This window comes from Aphis gossypii, chromosome X (genome assembly GCF_020184175.1).
Source record: "Aphis gossypii isolate Hap1 chromosome X, ASM2018417v2, whole genome shotgun sequence".
NCBI classification, from domain to species: domain Eukaryota; kingdom Metazoa; phylum Arthropoda; class Insecta; order Hemiptera; family Aphididae; genus Aphis; species Aphis gossypii.
In genome coordinates this window covers 60,351,800-60,376,856 of record NC_065533.1, presented here as the reverse complement: position 1 = coordinate 60,376,856, position 25,057 = coordinate 60,351,800, and the positions used below count along the sequence as shown (strand labels likewise).

At 26.7% G+C, this 25,057-nt stretch overlaps 2 protein-coding genes across 2 annotated transcripts; both read right to left on the bottom strand.

The window, feature by feature from the left end:
• Positions 1-2,215: 2,215 nt before the first annotated feature.
• LOC114128977 (protein argonaute-2) lies at positions 2,216-11,272 on the bottom strand. The gene is made up of 18 exons (XM_050206863.1): positions 10,573-11,272; positions 7,734-7,853; positions 6,524-6,804; positions 6,331-6,462; positions 6,081-6,255; positions 5,789-6,011; positions 5,581-5,728; positions 5,154-5,405; positions 4,887-5,029; positions 4,679-4,749; positions 4,489-4,602; positions 4,230-4,396; positions 3,963-4,147; positions 3,807-3,903; positions 3,311-3,417; positions 3,119-3,248; positions 2,854-3,050; positions 2,216-2,352 (listed from the first exon to the last, which is right to left on the bottom strand). Exons 1-18 carry the CDS (start codon positions 10,589-10,591, stop codon positions 2,244-2,246), a joined length of 2,670 nt encoding a protein of 889 aa, XP_050062820.1. The 5' UTR covers positions 10,592-11,272; the 3' UTR covers positions 2,216-2,243.
• A 10,225-nt stretch (positions 11,273-21,497) lies between these two features.
• LOC114128970 (26S proteasome regulatory subunit 6A-A-like) lies at positions 21,498-24,666 on the bottom strand. Its single transcript, XM_027993587.2, has 4 exons — positions 24,376-24,666; positions 24,092-24,292; positions 22,484-23,098; positions 21,498-21,608 (listed from the first exon to the last, which is right to left on the bottom strand). The coding sequence occupies exons 1-4, from the start codon at positions 24,643-24,645 to the stop codon at positions 21,498-21,500; spliced, it is 1,197 nt and encodes a 398-aa protein (XP_027849388.2). The 5' UTR covers positions 24,646-24,666.
• Positions 24,667-25,057: the final 391 nt, after the last annotated feature.

The following is a 25,057-nucleotide window of genomic DNA, read 5'->3' as shown; positions in this document are numbered from 1 at the left end:
AGTCTAGCCGGAACGACCGGAGCCGCCGTAATTTTCAGGCGGTGAGCGCATCACCGCCGAACACCGGGCCGCAATAATCCAATCCGTCACATAAGCTCCTGGTAAGCTTAAAATCATTTCGGGGGTATAACAATAATTCTCGCGACGGCACAACAACAACAACATAACGTGGCAGCAATAATAGTAATAACTGTTGTTGTACTTATTATTGTTGTTAATGTTACTGCGTTCCGTGTATATTATACACGACGACCGCAATTGCAATTTGCAGCGCACTCTCACGGAGTTATAACCTCACCGACTTCCACAGTCGAGTAAAAGAGGAAAAAAAAATGGAAAAAAGGCCTAACGATCACGATTCACGACCGTATCAGTAACGTAATAATGGGTGGGGGTTAGCGGGAATTGTGGACGTTTTTTTTTTTCAAAATTGTAGTTCTATATTATATCAAATATATTGTGTTTTATTACGGTATGGAATTATTACTTATTAGCACCGTATGTCTTGTATCGCGCTATGGTGTACAGCACACCACTGCGTGCACGACGGCTTCGATTTGTAGTATTATTCGGTAATAACTAGGGCTAGGATTTTATTGCCCTAAAAATACAAAATACAAAAAAGATAACTTTAAAATAATCAGTATCGCCCAAAACGCGTTTAATACTTACGGAGCAACGATTCAAAACACCGGAAAAATAGATGCCTTTGCATCAAAACCCCAGCCCTAGTAATAACATATAGACATTGATAAATACAGAAATGCCATTTTTTATCACTATCAAATTTATGAGTCGCATATTCGTATAAAACACAATGTTTTTTGCGATTTATAAATTTTGTTTATAACATCATGCAATTTACTGTATGGATACACCGCAATGACGCAATGTTAAGTATTTCAATCTAAAATGCTCATGTGTATAAAATGTACATTAATACACGTACATCGCTTTTGAATTTTGATATTGATTTGTTGTAAAAAAAAAAGCCAATGTACGAGTACAATAATAATTAATGTCTTAAACTTTAAGTTGGACTCGATATTCAGTGGTGTATTGCTAAAAATATTCGTGGGTATACGCCTTCTAGATCTTAGGTGTCAATGATATTATTACTAAAAAATTAAATCAAAATTATTTTTCTCGGTTCGCTCGAATAAAATAACAACCAAATAATCAAATTATAAGATTACAAATATACAAGTATTTTTCAACAACTAACTGAATCAAAATCATAAACACAATAAACTACAAAATATGCACATGAATTGCATTTTCAATTTTCTTATAACAAATTTTTCCATTTTAATTTAAAATATAAAATTCACAAGATTTGTGAATAGTGCTCACACTCAGTTGTAGCTATCGCATAGGTTTATCAATTTTATCAATGAAGAACTAAAAAAATAAATAGGTAATAAATTAGAACAGTTCCTAAAATCTGCCAGTAAACTTTCTGGTAACTAATTAGTGATTACTGTTTATAATGATATAGTCATAATGATAGTTTTTCTAAATAATGTTAATGAACATTGTTATAAATATAAACGATTCAGAATTTAAGTATGGAGAATATTATATATATTATGCTTATATTATGTCATACCCACATGGCCACACACTCATATACAATTTTAAACATGTATACATAATAATTATTAATATCATACATTTACAAATAATTTTAAAATTTAAAATTTATTAATTTAATAGTAATAATAATCATTTTCAAGTAAATATATAATATAATATAATATAATATAAAGATTTATTGAGATTTATGATATTCTTAAGTACTAAATATAATTAGTAATTGCTAAAACTTAACATCAAAATATAAAGTTTCATATCTTAATAAAAAAAAATAAACATTTAAACAATAAAAATACAAAAATAAAATATAATTTTTAACATTAATCACAATAGAGGTATTTTGAGAAATTGTTGGCTCTTTATAAACAATAACTGGTACTATGTTTCTAATTTGATTGAGAACTACAATTAACATGAACTTAAATCAATAAGAAATGGAAATTATCCAATTAAAAAAACTAATCATATAATTGTAATAATTTTAATTAAAAAATTAAAATCAGGTCAATGGAGATTGAATGAATGTTACAATCATTTACTAATAAATAAAAATAATATTTTTAGTCTAAAATTACATTTAAAAACAATGAGATAAATAGTATAATAATTTAGGTGTACAATACTTTTTTTATTTTAACTGTGGTATTTTAAGCAAAGTACATGACTTTCTTTGATTCAGCATGAACTTGTATATTGTGTTCTACTACGCTTAATGTTTGATCTTCACCACAACCAGATTTATGTGGTTTTTTAAAACTGAAAAACAATAAGATTTATTATTCATTATTATATGTATGAATTGAACAATAAATTTAAACCAAAGTTCTTAATTTAAATAAAAATTAAGAATAAAATAAACTTTATTATAAACAGTGTCAGGATATCAGGTTATCTGAATAGTTAGTGTTATGTTATACTTATACTATTATACTATGATTTTAGTATTAGTTTGGTTCAGTTGGTTTTTGCCAAAAATATGGTATCATAAAAAAAGGTGCCTATGCATTTTTAGTATTTTTAAATTGCTTAAAAGATACTCATTATTTTTATTGTTCCTAAAGACAGTTATTTGAACAAAAATAAAAACGAATATAATATATTTGTTCAAAACCACTCAGTCATATAATTCCATACAACATTTTCAATACTATTCTTATCCCAACTCTTGGCATTAAAATAATTTCTGTTAAAGAACATTCTCTTCTTACAACTCCAATAGAAACGTAGTAATAAAGTAAATAAATTCAATAATGTTACCAGTCTTCTTTTTTGGCCAAGTGATATCTAGCCCTTAATGTAACTAGGTGAGCATAATAGAGAGGAGCAGGTATAGATACAGAACGTGTACATCTGACATAAGTATAACACAATTGGTATGTTAAGTTTTGTAATTCATCCGATTCAAAATTGTTGTCATCCCATAAAACATAATAATGGCTTGGCCGGCTTGTTCCCTGTTAACATTTATTTTTATTATACAACTCTATTTATAAAAGTAAAAACAACCATTATAAATTTTTACTTGAACTACTTGATGACTACATAAGTAAAAATCAAATTCTGTAGGATGTGTTATTCCAACATCAACTATTGTACCAGCAGGAATATTACCAGATTTTCCAAATTGTTCCTTTTTATCAGCACAGAATAATCTAAAACAATAAAAAGAAATAATTTAGTAATAATATAGACTTAAAGTACTAAAAATACAAACCTAGTGTGATGCTGTTTTTGAACAATAATATAAGTGATACCGGGTTTGTAATCCACTTCTAATTTTAAACATGCCTCTCGAATAGCTGCAAGTTCATATTGTAAGACCTATCAATAGAAAAATGGTTAATATAATAAAACACATTAAAAAATAAATAACAAAAATAAAGAATGCAACATTTTATGAATATGTTATTAATATTAATATTAATATTTTATAAATATTGATACAAAAATGAAACATAATTAAAGCTCATGATGATATTTTTCAAGTGTGTGATTAATTTATTATGTTGCTTACACTTTAATATACATACATGGATATTATGTTAAAATTACTTTGAAGAATAAAATTTAGTTATTTTTCATTGAATATCAAACTTATGTTGTGAATCTACTTGAATAAAACCAAAATATAATAATTAATCCAATATCTTTAAAAAAATAAATTACAAATACAACCTTAATATTATATATAAATTTAAAAGTTAACATACACGAGAAAACTGTTTTTCGGTAACTCCATCGCGATATAATATTACTCGATGTGGTTTAAAACCACCAGTACTCTTGTAAAACATTATTAGGAGATCTCTAAAAAAAAAATTAAAATTAATACAATTTTGTTAAAGAAAATTATATATACTACACACTTGACCATAGAACTAAGTTCTTGAATATTTTCTTGTCTGTATTGTTGAAGAAGTACAGTAGAAGTGTAACGACTGGGATGAGCATCCATAGATCCTACTACTGCAGCAATTGATTGATTGTTAATGTCATATACAGATGGGTGAAATATACTTGCACCCAAAAATAACAGAGGTTCATTAAATACCTGGAAGATATTTATAAACTTGTAATAAACTATTAATAAATAAATAAAACAAAAACTGGTGTTTTATTATAAGTTTATGTACTTTAGATCTGATACTTGGTACTAGAATGCTATTGATACCACCTAATTTCGCATTTATCTTTAAACATAAGTTAGAAAATACTTGAAAAGATGGACTAGTAACATTTTTTGCTTGAACACATTGTGTAGCTATTCCTAAGACATTGTCTCCAACTCTTTTGACTTCAGCTAATATTAACAATTCATAAAAAAAAAATGTTTTATTTTCAAAAAGTCAGTTGAATGCATTAAAAAATGTAAATAAAATAAAATTATAATACCATATACTCGAGTTTTTCCTGGTAAAACAATAATTAAGAGTTGCAATCCAGTGAATGTTGATTTTAAATAATTGAACATAGGTTCTACTGAATCAATCCCTTTTGCATATTTGCCTGTTAAAAAAAAAAATCAAACTTAGTCTAAATAAAATTATATTTGTCATATGTAATATATATATACTATACTTACAATAACATGGTTCACCAACTAAAGGCATACCAGCTTCATTACTAATCGTTTGAAGTTGTGTTATAAAATTCCTATAAAATTAATAATAAACATAAAAAAATTAATAAGCAAAACTAAAAGGAATTTTTGATACTGTTATGATAAAATAGTAAAATATTAAATACTTCAGTTCCTAAGCTATAATAATAATAAGATAATTTTTAGTTACTTTAATTCATTTTCACAAATAGTATTTTGGGATACAAAACAAACTAATGCCCAAATACGAATTTCAACACCTGTAAAGAACTGTTTGCCTCTCATATCCCAAAATCCCTGTTGGGGCAATATTTGTTGAACATGAAATTCTTTCTATAATAAATATAATTTACTAAATTAAACAAAAACCGTTTTATTAAATATTTGTTAGGAAGGGTTTCTTATCAAAATGATCAGAGTAACAAAAGTTATACATAGTTAAAATATATATTTTTACCTGATCAGGTAAAGTTCTACCATATTGTAATTTTGGTGGTGGTAAAATTCGACCACGTACTTCCATCATGTTGTTTGATATAGTGAGACCAAATTCTTGTAAATATAAACCATTATTCAAATTAGCTTGACGAATTAAGGAATTAATCTCTTGCTCACGGTCAGGAGCATTGATTATAGTTGTCTCAATCATGGATGATGTTTCAATTTCATTTAAATTTTTAACAGGTTGACCCGCAATTAAATTACAGATCTAATAGAAGAAGTTAACATTAGTTACTACTTAAAAGTCACTTAAGAAAAAAAAAACACAAGTTAAAAATTATAAAACAGAATAATTATAGTTTGATAGGTAGCTGAATTATCCATTAAAAGCAATACACTGTTAAGATGTATTCATAAAATATTAATCATCCAAATGCACGAACCTCAATAGGTAGATATATGTGTCCATGTTCCTGTCCAACATGAAGACATGGTAAATATGAATAACGTAGTTTTATCTTGTATTTGTCCAAGAAATACTTAGCTACAGTACATGCTACCGTCTGACCATTTTCTAATTGCAATGGAAAACTGAAAATTGTTTCAATAAATGTATAAAAATGTAAATATAATCTAAAATGAATTGCTTACGTTAGCGTTTTAGCTGATTTGCTAGTAACATTACAAACTTTATATTTTCTTCGCATTTTACCACAATGTGTAACTTCTATTTTAAAACCTTTAATTTCTTTAGCAAATTTTAATATTTGTGCATCTGATAATGTTTTACGTTGATTCCTAATATTCTGAATATTCAATAATTCACACATGAATTCTATCATGGATTGAGCTTTGTGAAAGGCTGTTGCTGTAACTAACAGTATAAAATATATGTAATACATAAAATTATTTAATTTTTATTGCTTTTATTTTAATAAATTACCATCAATATTAAGCATCAGTTTCCATTTAGATGGCTTGACAGATTGATGAAAACCATGCCAAATTTCTCTACCACCACTTAATGAATGATAATTTCCTTCTGGAGGAAAAAAAAACGATCTACCCACTGGTGTATAAGTCATTAATGGAAAATATCTAATAATTACATCTAATGCCTATAAAAAATAAAATTAGGAATTAAAATAAATAATAAATGTTAATCATTAATTAATAGAATAAGATGAACTAACAAAAATTGTATCATATGGTATTTGTCTTGTACGGCCTTCTAATGCTTCTTCCAAAGCAAATAATGATATTTGAGATAACCATTTAATATAAACACAGAATATTCTATCTTTAGATCCACCAGGCAACGTTACCTGGAATAAAAATTAATACAATTTTTTTTATTATAATATGATTTAAAAGAAAAAAACTTACTTCTAATTCTACTTTATCCTTTCCAATAGGTAGTGGATCTTTTGTAAAAAAGTTATTTCGGCCATCATAAACAGGCCTAACACTATCAAAAACTTGACTGTATGCAGAAACCATAGCACAAATAATTTCATGATTAACCATTCGTGGACAATTATCTGGTTGAATATAGATGTTATAATGATGCACAAAACCTCGTGGCATTGATATATGAAAATGATTAGCACGAAGTATAATTGGACGGCCTTTCAGTCCCAAATTTGGTCGACTTGGCCTATTGAATACTAAATTAATACAACAAAAATTATTTAATAACAAATAGATCATTCATTTTATAAAGCTTACATTACTATGTTTTTATAGAAATACTATCAAAAGCACTATTTACAATTAAATCTTATTATGGAATAATCAGTTTCCCAAACTGCTTAGTAAAAATAAATAAATATAACCTATAATGATACAAATTAAACATCAAGGTACCAACTCAAATTGCATATACTAATTTTACTGTCAAGAGATAATTCTTATACTGATATAATTGATATAAAACAGTTACCTACATAAAATATTAGGTATCGTTCAATAAAATAATTCTAAATTTGAAGGTAGAAGTATCATCATCATATAAAACTTAATTTTAGTAACACATTTTTATTTAATCAGATAATTTAATTAATTCTATACTGTTAATAAAAGTTTTAAAAAATATAGTTATAATGCAGTATAACTGAAAAAAATTAATAGGTTCATCAACAGGTAGGATAACTATAAATAAACTATAAATAGGTAACTCATATTGAGCATTAATGAAAGTTTTGGAAAATAGTAATTTTACAATACCTATTGTAACTCTTTTAATGCTAATTATAAGTTGTGGTTTAAAAGAATATGGTACAACTATATTTATTAAAGTGTCTAGGAATATAGATAAAATGACTATTAAGTATTTGTAAATATGGTATATTAGTGTAAGAGGCCTTCTTATTAGAACTATTTTATTTTCATAAGCGAGTCATTATTTGTAAATAAATAACATTAATAGTTATGGAAAAATCAGTTTCCCATAGATGCTTTATATAAGAAGTGAAAAGGGGTCTAAATTAGTCGTGTTAGATGCTTAAGCTACTCAAAAGACATAGGCACACTTCATGATATATTTTTACTTAAAAACTTACTGTAAACATTTTTAATTATCATCATGCAATTTTACCTGGTACATCGACTAATTGTGGTTGTAAAGCAGGAGTTGAAGCAGTTTGAGCAGGTTGAAGAACGTCCATTTTACTGGTTAAACTAACTGTCACTGGGGCCAAAACAGGTGGTGCAGAAGCTAAAACAATTATTTATTTATAATAAATATAACATATATTCATATAATAACAACATCAAGATACTACATCGACCTTCATGTACTTATTTTACTGTTAGTAGCTTATTATACTGATATCATATAGAATAAAACAATTGCATCTAATGTTAGTATCTGTCAATATAATAATTCTAAATTGGTAGGTACAAGTTTCATCAAAATAAAACCTAATTTTAATAATACATTTTTATTTAATCAGGTTATTGAATTAATTCTATACTGTCAATAGAAGTTAAATTATATTTATATTAATTCAATATAATTGAAAAAATTAAATGATTTTCTTTCAATATCCTTCAATAGGTAGGATGTTTCATAATTTAATATACATAATATCTAACTCTTGGTAATAACAGTACTAAGACCAGTCTTACACCCTTATATATCATATATTTAAGTTTACTTTCAACTGTAACAATGGATAATTGAGCTGTAAACCAGACCATATATTCACATTGACTAGTCTAAAGCTAGTGTATACTTGTATATAAACTACTAACACCAATATTACACAAACATTTTTGTAAGGAAAAATTTGTAGTAAGTTAAATTTAACTAGGAACAGTAATAAACTTTGTAAAAATAATTAAGAGCTGCCCATTTGGTTAAATCAATTATTTAAGTACCTTTATAAGTAGACTATTTAATGACTAGATTTAATGTCATATTTAAAATATTTACAATTGAAGGAAGAATCATATAATTGTATTTTATTCTATGAATTGAATGATCTGAGATTAATTTTTTTCTTAATTAATCATGACAATTATTGATACATTTTACTGATAGTTTTATAATTAATAATAAATTACAATGGTTTGTAAGTCTCTACAAAAACTATATTATGTAATATAAAACCCATACTACGTAATATGGACAGAGAAATTTTTTAAATTTGTTCGTGTTTATCTTAGTCACATTTGAAATATTATTTAATAGTTCTATATTAAAGTATGGCAGTAGACTGGTGGTAATCTATAAAATCTTACTAGTTACTTGTAATACTAAATACCAATACAGATGAATAAAAATAAGAATCATAATAATATTAACTATTTGCTTTAGAAATTTTGATATTTATTATCTTTTTTACGTAGTATTGGTAAGTGAACTTAAAGAATAAAATATAGTTCATATCGCTATGTCCAACCTCAAACAAACAGTATTTTTTAATTGTATATTTCATTATCATTTAAGTTTATAGACAAAAGTAGATTTTCTATCTTGTATTAAATGAGACAAAAAATTAACCTAAACTGGACAGTAATATATAGCAAAAAGGAAGTTGACTTAAACACAATTATATAGATAGATCAAAAGATATAATCTTATTTGAATCGTCACATCATAAGACATACAACAATATAAAACATTAATTATTTGTAATTATAATAAGATCATTGTACATCTCTTTATCTTCTACTAATCCATGATGCAGTATCTGATACCAACATACTACTTTGAGTGACAAAGAAAAAAATTATTGTAAGGACTGCTTTAAACTACAATATACATTGAACATTACATACTTAATAAAAACACATTCTTTAAATTATTTCTACTACCTAGTACAGAGGTCGGCAATTAATCTATATGGTAATCCAGATAATTTGAAAAAAAAATGTTCAAGGGTCAAAAAAATATTTTAACACAAGTTTATAATTAATGAATGTTTTTGTATTAAAAACACAGTTTAAAGAAAATTATACAATTATTTATAAGGTAGGTCATTATATATTCATATACTAATAATAGTACAATTTTATTCTTAAAAGTTTAATGTGAAAAATTACATTTCTTATCTTGAACCAGTTTTTGAAAATTTACTAATGGAGAACAACTAATCCACTGTGTTTTAAAGGTGGAGATTAGTTAATTTTGAAACGATATTTATTTTTTAAAAACGTAATTTTGGAGAATGAAGTTTCGCATATAATGTAAGTAAAGCCAAACATGGTAGCTAATTTTATGGCCAGTATCTAAAATGTGCGGAAAACCAAAATTGAAGAAAAATAATTTTGACGGTCCAGTTATTTCCTCTCCGCCTATTACCGACCCCTGACATAATATTTTAACAAAATACAACAGACAATATATTTTATTTAACATAAATTACATTCAATACCTACTAAATTGTATAAAATACAATATTTTATATTAAACAATTTTTTTAAGGAAATTGAAATCGTTAATTTTCAGATCAGAATATTTGTACAATACATGTCTTAACTTTGCATCACTTACTAGTGGTCTGGTGTGGCTAGAGAGAATAAGAAACCGTGATTTTGAAATAAACCTATTGAAATGTTATTTTTAACTATTTCAATGGAAAGAAAAGATTTCAAATAGCCTGAGATTGTGAGCGGTGACGACACTGAATAGCTTGTGGATCGAGTTATTTATCACCGCATAAATAATTTTTTTTTTTTAAACCAACCCAAAATGATAAAACCCTGAGAGAAGAGACACCGTGCGGAATCCAAAATCAGAGATTGCGAACCACCTCCCTTCTTCTCACGACTCAATAGCAGTCACGTTACCACGGTATTATTTAGGAAATAAAGATCATTGTCTGTATAGCCGTATTTACTCGTAAACAAAACTATAAGTGTAACCGTAAAAATTACGTTTACTTGTGAATGGTACGCACTACGCACGGGCTGTGCCTTAGGATACTTACGTTGGCCAGTTGGATACATGGCTTGTTCCGATTATAACAAGCAGTAACGAGCTTTAACGTTGGGCGTTAATGACAACAAAAATTGAAACGATTTGATAATGGAAACAAAACGATACAACAAAATAACTGATGCTGAATACTAAAAGAATGATAATGGCGGAATAAAAAACCGTAAAGGACTACGCTATGATGCGTTTATAGTTGACCCAAAACCGATAACCAGTGATACAAAACTAGACTTCTTTTCCCATTCGTTGGTCAGAGTAGCTCGATCGACGTCAATTTGTAAAATAGAAAGATAATAGCCAACGCACAGGTTAGGTTAGGTAACTGGTTGTACAACTACCACGGTACCTATAACCAAAAACAATAGGCCTTGTTCTTAATCACAGTTTTGGAAGATAAAATCTGACTCGTCCTTGTACCTAAGTTAACGCAATACGACCATTTATTCCAGAGTTATGTTAAGTTAAAATGTGTAGTTTTTCAATGTTATTTGTATGGAAGTTCAATTTCATGCCATACGGTGGTGGGAGTAGCGGCAGTTGAGACAGCTTGTTTTTCTCAACATACAAACATAGTCAAGTCCGCGCTCCAGTATATTCTTATCTATCTCAGTGGATTTAGTTAAATTATTATTCAACAGCACAGGAGGTTCATTTTATTATTGTATTGTTAAGATCCAAAATCCCGCCAAAATTTAAAATCAAACATTGAAACTTTTAATCTATAACAAAATAAATAAAGCATACCAAGTCATTGTTAAATACAATAATAATATATTATTTTGTTTTAACCAGTTTTTTAGTTAATGAAGAATAAAATATTATGCCCAACAATATTCAGTAAAAAACATTTTCAGATAGAATAAATCTCCCCCCTCCAAAAAATCATATAGTTGATTAAGTGGATAATATTGTAGATGATATACATAACATTTAAGACGTATGCAGTATGCTTCAAGAGTTATAAAAAATATTGTTTAGGTTCCTCTGTTATGCCCTTGACCTGATGCAGTTAATAAATTAATAACTATTATTATTATTTTGTTATTAAAATACAGTATTTTGTTTAAATTAATTATTCAATTTAAGAATTTACAATGTGATCCTGATAAAAATATAGTAATATAATGTTAGATCACAATTATTCAGTTATGCCTAATGATATTCTATAGTTGAATGGTTAAGTTTCAAAGTCCAGTGTTTTAAAATTTAAAACACAAATATATTCTAAAAAATATATTATTATATACATATATAAATTATTTTTTTTAAGTTTAAAGTTTAAAATTAAATTAATTTAGAATATATGTCTACAACTATAAAAGAGAAAAGTGAGAAAATGTCATTTTATGAATTGAATATTTTGGATATCTACCCCCTAATTGACAATTTTTTTTTTATTTATCTCTTTTTAAAGAAATATTTAATACAATCAAATTTTTTTCTGTAGAAAAAGAAAGTGGGCTAAATACCTTTTTGGAAAAATATAATTATGAGTCGAAATTTAAGCATTAAACTAAAGATTGGATGTAATATGCTCTAAAAAGAAATAAAAACAAAATAATTAATAATATTAACAATAAAATAATTCCAAAATATTATTCACCAGGTTGTTACAATGTTTGGTTAAAGAACTATATAATACACTTAATCCAATATCTTTAAAAAAAAAAATACAAAAATAACCTAATTATTTATATATTTAAAATTAAACATACATGATGGGGAAACTGTTTTTTTGGTAACTCCATCACAATATAATATTATTCTATGGGATTTAAAACCTAATTAGGAACTCTCTAAAATTAATACAATTTAATTGAAGAAAATTTTATATGCTACATACCTTAACATATAACTAAGTAATACTTTCTTGTATGTGTTGTTAGAGATGTACAGTAGGCATATATCGTCTGAGAAGAGTATGCATTGATTCAATTAATGCAATAGAAACAGATTGGTTTATAGCATAACAGAAAGTGTACTACCAAATGACAAAGGTTCATTCATTCCAGAAGAAAAAAAATATGTTTGATACAAAGGTGTGCAAGTTGTTAGTTGAGGATGTCTCATTCTACAAAACAACTCTATAAAAAAATGATATTAGAAATTAATATAATCATATACAAAAATTATTAATAATTAATAAAATGAGATGAACCAACCAGTATATATCTTATTTGGCATTTTAATACTATGGCTAACCATTTAACACTAACACAAAATATTCTATCATTACCTTCATCAGGGAATGTAACCTGGAATAAAAATTAATAAAATTTAATAACAATATGATTTAAAAGAAAACATACTTCTAATTTTATTTTATCTTTTTCAAAGGTAGTGGATCTCTTACATACATTTTGTTTCAGCTATCATAATTAGGTTGAACGCTACCAAAATCTTTATTATATGCAGAAATTATAATATTAATAATTTCATGATTAACCATTCATGGACAATTATCTAGTTGAATATTAATGCTGTACTGATACACAAAACCTCGTGGCATTGGTGTATGGAAATGATAAGCATTAAAATAATTAGCACAAAGCACAATGATTGACCTTTCTACCCCAAATATGATCAACTTGGGCTATTGAATACTATGCATTAACACAACAAAGATTATTTAATGACAAATAAATCATATGTTTTATAAAGTAAACATTATTATGCCTTTTGAGAAACACTATTAAAAACACTATTTACAATTAAATCCTAGGTATTTGAAAATTACAAAGGGAAATAACTATTATATTTATGCTGATGATTGTGGAAAGCTTCTGATTTACATAAGTTGTACTATATCATCTGGTCACAGTAATACTCCACAATGTTGCTGAAAATTAGCAGAACAAAAATTCAAACAATTTAAAATAGTCCGAGATCGGTGAAATGCTATCTAGTAAAAATAATATATTATTATATACTTAATTATTTTCTTTTAGTTACATTATTATTTATTATGAGTATTACTTAGCAAATGTGCCCACTTATTTAAAGAATTTTATTCGAGAATGGATATACAATTTTATACAATTTGAAATAAATTACAAGAATTTGCAAGGAAAAATCTAAAACAATACAATTAATTGGTAAAACTCGGTGGTATTTACAACAAACTGCTCTTGAGTACATTTTTGTTAAATATAAAAATTTAACAGATTCAATGCATTCATATCTCATTGTAGCATTTTTTTAAATAATTAATAGCCAAAAATTCATTCTGGATGTCTGAATAAAGACAAAAAAATTAGTAAATTTGCTATTATGAAATAACCTAAGATTTAATACCATTTTGACTATATATATTTTCCAATAATGATGCATTGTTGATAGATTTAGCACTTTTGTTACCTATACAAGTTTTAGCATATAAAAAAAATTATCACACAAACCTTTCATAACTATCCAAAAAAATATTGAAATTTACCATTTAGAAAACTGAAGATGATGTTTATAATAATCAAGTTCATAAAAAATTGGTAAGTTTCTCAAATAACTGGGAATTTTAAAAATGTTGATTGAAAGTCTGAAATGAGTATGAAATGAGGTGTGAAATAATGGATTGGAAGCTTGCAAATCACAAGGATGATTTTGAAGGTAACTGAGAAAATAAGTCAAATATCATGTAATAGTTGTAGAAATTGTATACTGTTTTGTTACAAGTTATTGATAAGATATAATTTATATAATACCTAATACTTATCAAGTATAAACAGTTACTTATTACCTATAAGTGTTTTCCTGTTACACAAATCACATGTGAACAATCTCAAAGTACATAAAAAATAGGTTAGTAAGTAAACTTATTAATGAAACTACTTAATAAGTGTTTATGTTAATATTAGTTGAAAAAGCAATGTTGGTAAATATTTATAATAATCATATTATTGATTTATTGTCTCAAAAAAGTTAGTATATTTCATCATGTCTTTCGATCTTTGAAATGTGTCATAATTATTAATTAATAATTTAATAAATGTGAAAAAAGTGCCCAACCCTGACTATATCATTTTTTATACCAATTACAAATTACATCAACATTTTTGTAATCTATTACTAATTACCAAAAACGAATTACTTAAGTAAATGAAAAGTGCCAAACCCTGAGTGTATTATTGAATTATTACTATAATTGTGTATTGTTAAATATATTATAATCTTACATTTGTATTCATTTATGAATTGTTTACGTATGTGGTAGACGACAAGTGTGTGGTGGACATTATATGACAAGAATTTCAGGGAAAAAAACGGTAATGTACCTATACTTAATAAGAATGTTATACTTATACTTACCTATGATAGATTGTATGTAAATCGGTGTAGGTAAAATATAATAAGTATTGCGCTAAGCTCTTACTCTAGGTAGATAGTAACAATTAATAGTGTACTTAGCTTAATATTATATTAATGGCAGTAAAAATAAAAATATTAATGGTATAGGTACCTAATAATATATCCTCATATGAAACTATTGACTAAAAACGTGTAGTTAATAAACATTATAAAAGAACAGACCTGGAGCTATATGTGTGTGAAGGTTAGTCACTGGTCTACCCCGGGGCCTGTGGCGGTCAACTCGACGACGATGGCAACCACTGTGGCCCACTGGTCCATGAGGGTATCTGCAACTCTCGATATTGTGGCGACTAAGAAGTGAGCATGTGAATCACGACGCATGCGAATGCACGACGGTGTGTAATGTCGAAACACATGGGACTAGCTCATTCACCCGAGTAGACACCGACATTTAATAAAAAAAAAGCGCAATCGCAACGAGACAGCACGAATAGTAGTCCCAGAGAACGGACTGGCTAACAAAGCGAATGGCGGCAAGCAAACTTCATATAAACGGCGGCGACGCGTCGAAATACATTTTATTATTATTATACAACAACGACGCGAAATGCGAATTCTTTGACGACGGACAGTGTGTCGTAAAGAAAACGGCGTGGTGTACACCAGTTCGTTAAAAACGGCCGGCTAGGTACAAATAGACAGCAACGGCGACGGGCGACGGCGGACTGTTCTGTACGACACACAGAAAACGGACGCGTTTCTCACGGACCGATACGAGACGCACAACCGGCACGTTGTAAACGTATTATAATATTTACGAGTCGTTGATGATCAGAACTTTTCCGGATCGTTCGGGAGTGCGTTCAAAAACGATGAATACCCAATTATAGTTAACTCGACTAACCCAACGTCGTTCGATGTTACAGAAAACTCCGGTGGTAACCGTTGGAGTAACGCCGACTTGTTGATTCCGGGTTGACCCCGATGATTCCAAATAACTCTACTGACAGCAATACTTACTTGCACAGATTTATAATATTATAGAACTCAGTCAGACAGAAGTCTGTGCTTATTTATGAAGATGTTATAACTTGATTTTACTTATCATTTTGACAATACGATAATCGTGGAAGTTTGGAGAATCGGGTTATCACTAACATATTTGATATACTTTATTATCATATTATTATTATCATCATACTCTATTCTTTAGTCCGTGAATTGTGATGGCATAATTTTATGTATATAAAATCATAACAATTATAAAACAAAAAAATATTGTTTTAACTATATAATATATATATGTTACCGGAAAAAATTATATTATATAATAATATAATAATCTATCTGAGTATAAAAATAAATATGTATATATTAATATATTCTCGGTTGAAATACGGAGAACTCTTGGTTAGGTTAGGCTAACTGTTAACCTTAATTTTACGGCAATTTGGCAGTTTTATGTACCAGGAGCCTAGTCAGAGATGATGAGTGCTGGCGAGAGTGTCGCCGCCGAGCGCCGAGCTCTCCGGGCCGCGATGTTATTCTGCCACATGGGCTCCTATTAAGGATTGGTACACGCACGAGCAGTTTTACACGCGCGGTGATGCACATGACGCACATAATAAAAATATATTATTATTATTTTTTTTATATTATTATTATTATAATATATTATTATTATCATTATTATGAGCGTTTTTTGTGCCTTTTTAAGTTATAATATAACAAAATAATTTTGAGAAAAAAAATCAAAACAATAATTATAAAACATATAATATAATTATAATAATGTATAAATAATTATCCAGATAAAAGTACTCATTTAATTTTTTATTCATTTGACTTTATCTTTCTTACTGTTACTGATTGTAGTAATAAAAATATTTAAAATTTAAATACATTATAATTTTTATTGTTTCATTTTTACAATAAGCGAATTTACTATTATGAAATCAAATATATTTTCTACTCAATTTTAGTACTAGTTTGATTTTTTATTTATTTGACTTTGTCTTTCTTACTGTTACTGATTTTTATAATGTTTTTTTTTCAATTAGAACATTCAATCCAATCATAATAAGCATCATAATTCAAAATATATTATTCAATTACCAGATATATTAATTACTGCTTGTTCATCATCACCAAAAAACCTCCAAAAGCTTCTACCAACCGACCACCACGGAGTATGATAATAGTTTGCTATAATTTTTTTAATATATAAAAAATATATTTAATAATATTTTAAAATATAATAATAATACCTATAACACCTAACCTATACAACTTCATTAAGTTCAGGTAAAAACTTAAGGAAAAGTAGACTTATATTCAAAAAATAACCAGCTAAATTTACCATATTTTGGATATAGACACAATCTATTTATGTTAAAAATCATTAAAAATAAAATATCTATAGTACTATGACAAAAGTTAGACATAATTATTCAACACAAATTGATCTATCAGAAAATAAGATTTTCATAATAATTAGGTCAAAAATAATAAATATATAAAATATATTTTAAATTGGTCACTGACCAATGTTAAAAAATAATTAATAATATAATTATAAATGTAATCATTATAGTATAGTTGCTATGACATGTACTTATTTACACAAACATTATACAAATATAAAAATTTTAAAATTTACTTAAGATAATGATTACTCTTCGAAAATGTTCGGGACTAGTGATAAAGCAGATGGCTGAGCACTACAAACAGCTACCATTTGCCCAAGTAAATGCTGAGCATTTTGTTGAATTTTTAAATTATGCTAATCGGCAAGCTTTAACAAAAAATATATGCAACATTTTATTTAAATGTGTGCTTAATGTGGACCGGCTAAATTTGTTCAATACTTGTATACGAAGAAAATAATATTATTACCTTAAATTTTATCATAGATAAATTCATTATTATATAATATATATATTAGTAAGAAAGATACAATAAATAAGTGTACATCCATCCTTTTTACTAAAACATAATGCTGAATTGCATAACAGTCACAAAACATTTAATAGATCAGTGTTGACTGTTGATTAAACATTATTTAGTGGTCCATAAAAAGCACCCATCTTTAAATTTTAGTTAATTATTAAAATAAAATCAATTGTTCTATGCAATCCAGCTACACACAATATAGTATGAATAATTAATAAACAGATTTTTTAAGTGTTACTGCATGCATAATAAATTTTAAAAAATCACTGGTATTTTTCAGTAGTGTCATCATTACCAATTTTTAATTATTGATGCAACTGGTATTCATTATTCTAGAAGCAATACTTGAATACTTCCTGTGGAATCCATTCTCTTTCTTATTTTTATCTAAATGCATAAAATTATCGCTACAATTCAATTCTGAATTTGATGATTGTAATTCTTCATTTATAGAAAGTACAGAAGCAACTTTTTATGCAAATCGGATTACAGCATTGTCAGCATTAATATTGGAGGAATAGATTTAGCTATAGAAGAATTAGAAACTATTGTATAATTTTTCTATATTTGATGATTTATAACTTAGTTTAATATAACATTTTTTGTAAGCGTCTTGTTATCTTTACAATCATTGGTCGGATAGCAGTAGAGAGTCTAGGTTATTTAATATTGTCCTTAAAAAAATTAACATGAATTTTTTAATTCAAAAATATTATTGATTAATAATATTAATTTTATTTTAAAAATTACTGATTAGAAATTTGATCTAGAGCATTTCTTTTAGTAGGTTTGTTTTGAGTTTCCTTATTATTTGTAACCTAAAAGAAATTAAATATAATAAACACTTAGTCAAACATTTAAAAATATAATAATTTTATGTTTTTATTAAAATGTTGTAGGTAAACGTAATAAAAAAAAACTCACTGATTTGTCTGGCCCACAAGACACAGGTGCAATTGAAATTGGTAGTGATACTGGCACATCTAAATTAGAAAACGTTTAACAATTTTGAATTTATTATATTTTTTTAAATATTTAAATAATTATAGTAAACTATTAATCATACTCCTTGGTGGTCAGCTGGTAGAAGCTTTTGGAGGTTTTTTTGGTAATGGTAAACAAGCAGTAATTGATATACCTGGATAATTAAATATATTATGATGCTTAGGCATTATGACTGAATTAAATGTTCTAGTTGAAAAAAACATTATTAAAATCAGTAACAATAAGAAAAACAAAGTCAAATAAATAAAAAACTAAACTAGTACTTACTTATAACTGGATAATTAGGTATATATATATTATTATAATTATATATGTTTTATAATTATTGTTTTGATTTTTTTTCTCAAAATTATTTTGTTACATAACAATAATAATTGTTATAGAGGTGACATGTAAGAAAAAATTATAAAACAAGAGGCGGCATTTTTGATCTTTGCCTACGTATAAAAATTTGCTTGCATCAGCCCTGGATCTCAGTGATCTCACATTGATTAATTTCTAGTCATTAGTCAATAGTCTATTATTATAATATAATACTTTTGTAGTTTTGTATAGTACTTACAAGATAAAATTTAATTTTAATTTGGTAGGTACGTATTTAATTTGATTTGGTAATTTGGTCAATTGACTCTATTCATCTGTGATAATACGTTAATACACATATTTTGTAGGTACCAAAGTAGAGTAAAGATTTACTAGTTTATAACTGTGTTGATATAGTGAATTAGTTAATTATTATAATATGAAAATTGACAATTTTTCGTTTATATATTAGGTAGGTATATAAACAATTAAATTTTATGTAGGTACAAATAAATATAATGTAACTATATAGAAGTATATTGATTTTTGTTTTGTTGATAAAAAATATTTTATGGAAGCTTGTGATAGATAATTCACTCGATCTGGCCCAATCGTATTTAAAATATCAGAAAAAAAAACCAAATGATGCACATTTTATTTAATAATTTGGTATTGGTATTAATAAAACATCACAATAATATAGTTACACACGTTGGTAAATATTTTGAAAATTAAGTTATGCCAATCTAAATAACTGCTAAAATTTTCATACAGAGTGATTTTGTGTTATCATGAACTAGTTAATTAAATCTTGTTAAATTCTAATATCTTGTTAAGTATTAGAAAGTTTAAAATAAATTTTAAACTTTCTAGGTTTTACTGTTTTATACACTGTGTTATAATTTTCATTTAATAATTTTAACTGCCACTCTCTAGAACATTATCAACTTTTGATTTTCAAATAGCAAACCTATCTGTTTTTGATAAACAAAAATCTTTAAACATAAAAAAAAAAAATATTTTAACCTTTACAGTATTTAATTTGAGTATCCGTTTTTTTCTTGTGATTTATGAACATTTAAATATTGGTTCAATTTGCTGCTACTAGGAAATTTATCATACCCAAAAGTAAAACCAAAAGTCAAAACAAAATTTTATGTCGATATAACGATACCCAAAATAGCCATAACCGATAGTAACTATAATAAGTTTAATGGACATACTAATCGGACCTTCCTACTCTGTAACTACCTTACCTAGTCTTATCACTCTATGCACAATAGTGGTAATTGTCGATTGACGAAGAGTATAGATGTACCTAGTACGATCTGGCGTTTTTACTGAGTACTTGCTGCCGTAGTGTACCGTGTCATATTTCAATAAATTAAACATAATCGCTTAATCTCTGTAGATGAAGATACCAATGTCATAATATTATGATGGATACGATAAACTTTCAAACTTACTCAATATGTTTCTCTATAATGTATATTTCATTAAGTGCAAAAAATTAAACCTTAGTTGTTATAATATTCAGTAATAAAAAGTTGGAAATTAAAGTTTAAATTAATAGATATATTATAATAAATCATTGGTTTTTAAAATTTAAAAAGAAATTTATAAATATTTTCATTTGATCACTGTTTGACATTTGTTGATCATTTTTTTTAATATGTATTAGGGTGGTCCTTCATTATATGAGATAAAAAAAAAGGTTATTTTTTATGCAGGAACAGGACCCCTCCATTTTTTAAGTGTTATGAAAAAATAATTTGTGGTGAATTTGTTATGATGACTTACCTCCTTTCCATGTCGTAAAAAGGATGAGATTTGGTCAAAGAGGGTAGTTATAAGGTTTTTCCAATATAATTCAAAAACTTTGAACTGAGGGTAAAAATATATAGAGTTCATAATTATAGCACTAGACATTATCTATTAATTAGTTATTTATAATATTTCTTATAAATCTACTATTTTTGCACTAAAATAATAAAATACAAATTATTTAATTTATTAGGTTATTATTTTAATTTTGTAATTTATTTTTAAACTACCAACCACTAAAATTTTTTAAATATTTTATTTAAATTGTTAATTTCTTATCTTTTAATTTAAAAATTACTATTCAGATTAAAAATAGCAGAAATTTATGCATAAATTTAGATAAAAATATGAATTTTAATAAACAAAATAAGTAGAGAAACCGTTTATTTTATAACTTAGCTGCTTTAAAATTAATATTGAACAGTGGAAAAGCAATAATTTAATTATTTATTTATTTTATAATTGATGCAAAAACCATACAAAGTAAAATATGTAAATGAATATGTATTGAATAACTTTACTTAATTTTTAACAGTAATAGTTTAGGTTGGATTTCTTTTTACCTTGAACTTCTATTATAGCATCCATAAAATCTTCATGAGTAACAATTGATGCATCTCTTCTCAGAGCAATCATACCCTAAAAAATTAAATAAATATTTTTATTTAAATAGTCAAATAGAACGAAAAGTTACACAAATAAATTATAAAATATCATAAGAAATTGTCTAATATGATCAATTTGTTATTCATGTGCAATGACTTAATTCAAATTTAAGACATCTATAACAGTAAATCAACATACATAAAGTAACTTTTCTAGTTTTATAATGAACATTTTACAAGTCTCCCAAAAACATTAAGTTAAATTTAGTCCAGTTTTAAAAAAATATTATTAATATAACTCATGGTTATTAGTCTCTTAATATGGTTTTATGTTTATACCTATATTTTTAATAAACAAAAACTAATACGAATAAAAGAAATAAAATATAAAATTAAGTTTTAAAATACAAAATACATATAAAAGATGGTAGTAGAAATTAGAAATAGATTATGATGTTCAATTTCATAATGAACTATTAATTCAAATAATATGAACGTATATCGTTTCATACAACAGTAACTTCAAGCGCTAGTGATGGGTAAGGATAGTGCGTATACCAAATGCAGTATACAAGGAAGCGTCACTTAATTATGCCAATAATAACTAAAAGCTAAAAGCTAATAGCTGATGCCAATAGTTCTTTATTATGAACTATATCTAGCTAAAGATTATTATGGTAAAACAATTTTTCGAATATGACTGATCGTTATTCCAATCAGTTTGACCATTGTTGAAAACCGACAATAAAAATTGATTTAATCATAAAATATATAATATAATAAAATTATACGAACATAGTATAGAAAACTGTTTGTCTCTGTTACTTTTAAAGTTCTAATAGTTTGATTTATTCAAACATTTAAAATACGATATATTATAAATATAATTGGTGGTAATAGTTAACTTACAGCTTCAACACAAACAGCTTTGCATTGCGCCCCATTGAAATCATCAGTAGATCTTGAAAGTTCTTCAAAGTTAATATTAAATGTTTTCATTTTCCTTGAATGAATCTGCATTATACGTGCACGAGATTCTTGGTTGGGGTATGGAAACTCAATTTTTCTATCTAATCTACCAGATCTTAACAAAGCTGGGTCCAAAATATCTACTCTGTTAGTAGCTGCAATCACTTTTATATCAGCTGTTGAACTAAAACCATCCAATTGATTAAGGAGTTCCAACATTGTTCTTTGAACTTCTCGATCGCCGTCCTTTTCAGAGTCAAAACGCTTTGTACCAATAGCATCCAATTCATCAATAAATATAATTGCAGGAGCTTTTTCTTTAGCTAAAGCAAATGCATCTCGTACTAATTTTACTCCTTCGCCAACATACTTTTGTAGCAGTTGAGTACCAGCAAGCTTTAAAAATGTCGACTTTGTTTGAGCAGCACATGCTCGAGCTAAAAGAGTTTTCCCAGTACCAGGAGGGCCATAGAAAAGAACTCCTTTCGGTGGTTGTATGCCGAGATTAAGGAATTTTTCTTTGCGAGTTATAGGTAACACTACAGCTTCGTTAAGCTAAAATAATACGATTTTTGGATTTAGAATGAAGAAAATATACTGGAATTTATAACTGATAACTTGGGCTCGGATTTATATGTATTAAAAATACCAAAATATGTAAATATATATGTAATAACAAATCACTTTATACGTGATAAAAAACTTAAATTATGGAATATAAAAAAGCCTGAGTGCAGTAACCGGGTATAAGTGCAGTAACTGGTTTAAGTGAAAAGTCGGAAAGGTGGGATACAATATAAGGTTATTTAATTTCTATCTGTGAGCAACAGTTTACGTTTGCTAACAAAAACGATTCTGAGTGAAGCTTGATGGATAGCATTACATTATCAACAATCTATAATTTGTTATATAGTAAAATAAATAAAAAGGTACATCTAAAATAAAAATTAGTAGGTACTAAGTACTTATCAAAAATATTTATGAAATTCTAAAAAAAAAAAACAAAATTCGCTCAAATGTTTTGAAAATTTTACCACGTCTAAGTTAGGTTAACGTTATTCATTTTGATCTTGAAAATAATGCGATACCATTATACCATTGTATATTAATTGTATATATTATACATGGTACTCTAATTGTCAAAGTTAAATGATCTACGATTTGGTCGTAACACAGATTTGTACCAACTAAAAGAGAGATATCGTTTATCGAGGTCAATTATCGAACATATTATATCGACTGTAAGTTAAGATGAATAATTGGTATTAATTGTTTATGTACTTTTGGAAACATAGGGAATTGTCTTTATTGAAAGATACAATAGTATTTAATTAATAACAAATCGTAAATTAACAAACTGTCAAAATATGTAGGAAAAATGGAATCATTGAGAAATGTTTAAAAACATGTATTTATGGAAAATTATGTAAAATAAAATATAGTATTGGAAATCGCTTGAATCAAATTTATCACTTACCTAAATTAATTTATAAAGTCATAATAAAAATATGTATTTACATGTAAATCCGAGCCCTACTGGTAACTTACCTCTTGAATTTGTTTGTCTAAGCCGCCGATATCTGCATATTGTTCAGTAGGTCTTTCATCAACCTCCATTGCTTTAACACGTGCATCGTAAGGAGCAGGTAATTTCTCTAATATTACACACGTATCTCTGTTAACACCAACCAAATCTCCTGGTTTTAATTGTTCTGGATCTACCAGACCAGTATTAGGTAAGAAGTATGTCTGGAATAAACACAACAGATTTTAATAACAAGGAATGAAAAACCAATAAAATAAAATTATTAATATTTAAAACAACTTCTAACATGTCCCATCGATGTTTTAACAATTGCACATTTCTCTGTTCTTTTGCTGTCTAAATCAACAACATCACCGAATTGGTCAACATCTAATAATTCTATGACATTAGATACCACATTAGGTAATATTTTGTGGGCTTCAATTGCTTTTTCGTTTCTTTTAATGTTTACAGCTAGAAGTTGCAGTTCAAGCGATTGAATCATAACATCAGTGTTCATGCGTTTTATTTCATTGTCTAGTTGAGAAGTGAATGATGTTATTTCTTCATTAGACATGAGCAAAATCTCATCATCTGACGCCTCAAACCGATCCTAAATAATTTAAGGTCAAAATGTAGTGTAGTTTATCTACTCGTATACATAGGCGCAAATAGGGTGTAGCTTGGGGGGCTAAGTCCTTCAATATTTACTCTTATATTAAAATTTAAAATTGAATGTACCTATTAATAATTAAATGTTGTTTTTGACTGCTTGCTCCCTATGACTGTAAAAGTGTACAATATGGTCAATATAATTTTTTTTTTTACATTTTTATTATAGAGTTAATTGATTTATGAAATATTGGGAACATAAATATCATGTGATATTTCGAAACAGTGCATCATGACTTCACCGCACGGTAAAAATATTGGGCATTAAAATAACGCCTGTGTGTTTAAAGATTGAAAACATGAAAGAGATCAATAAT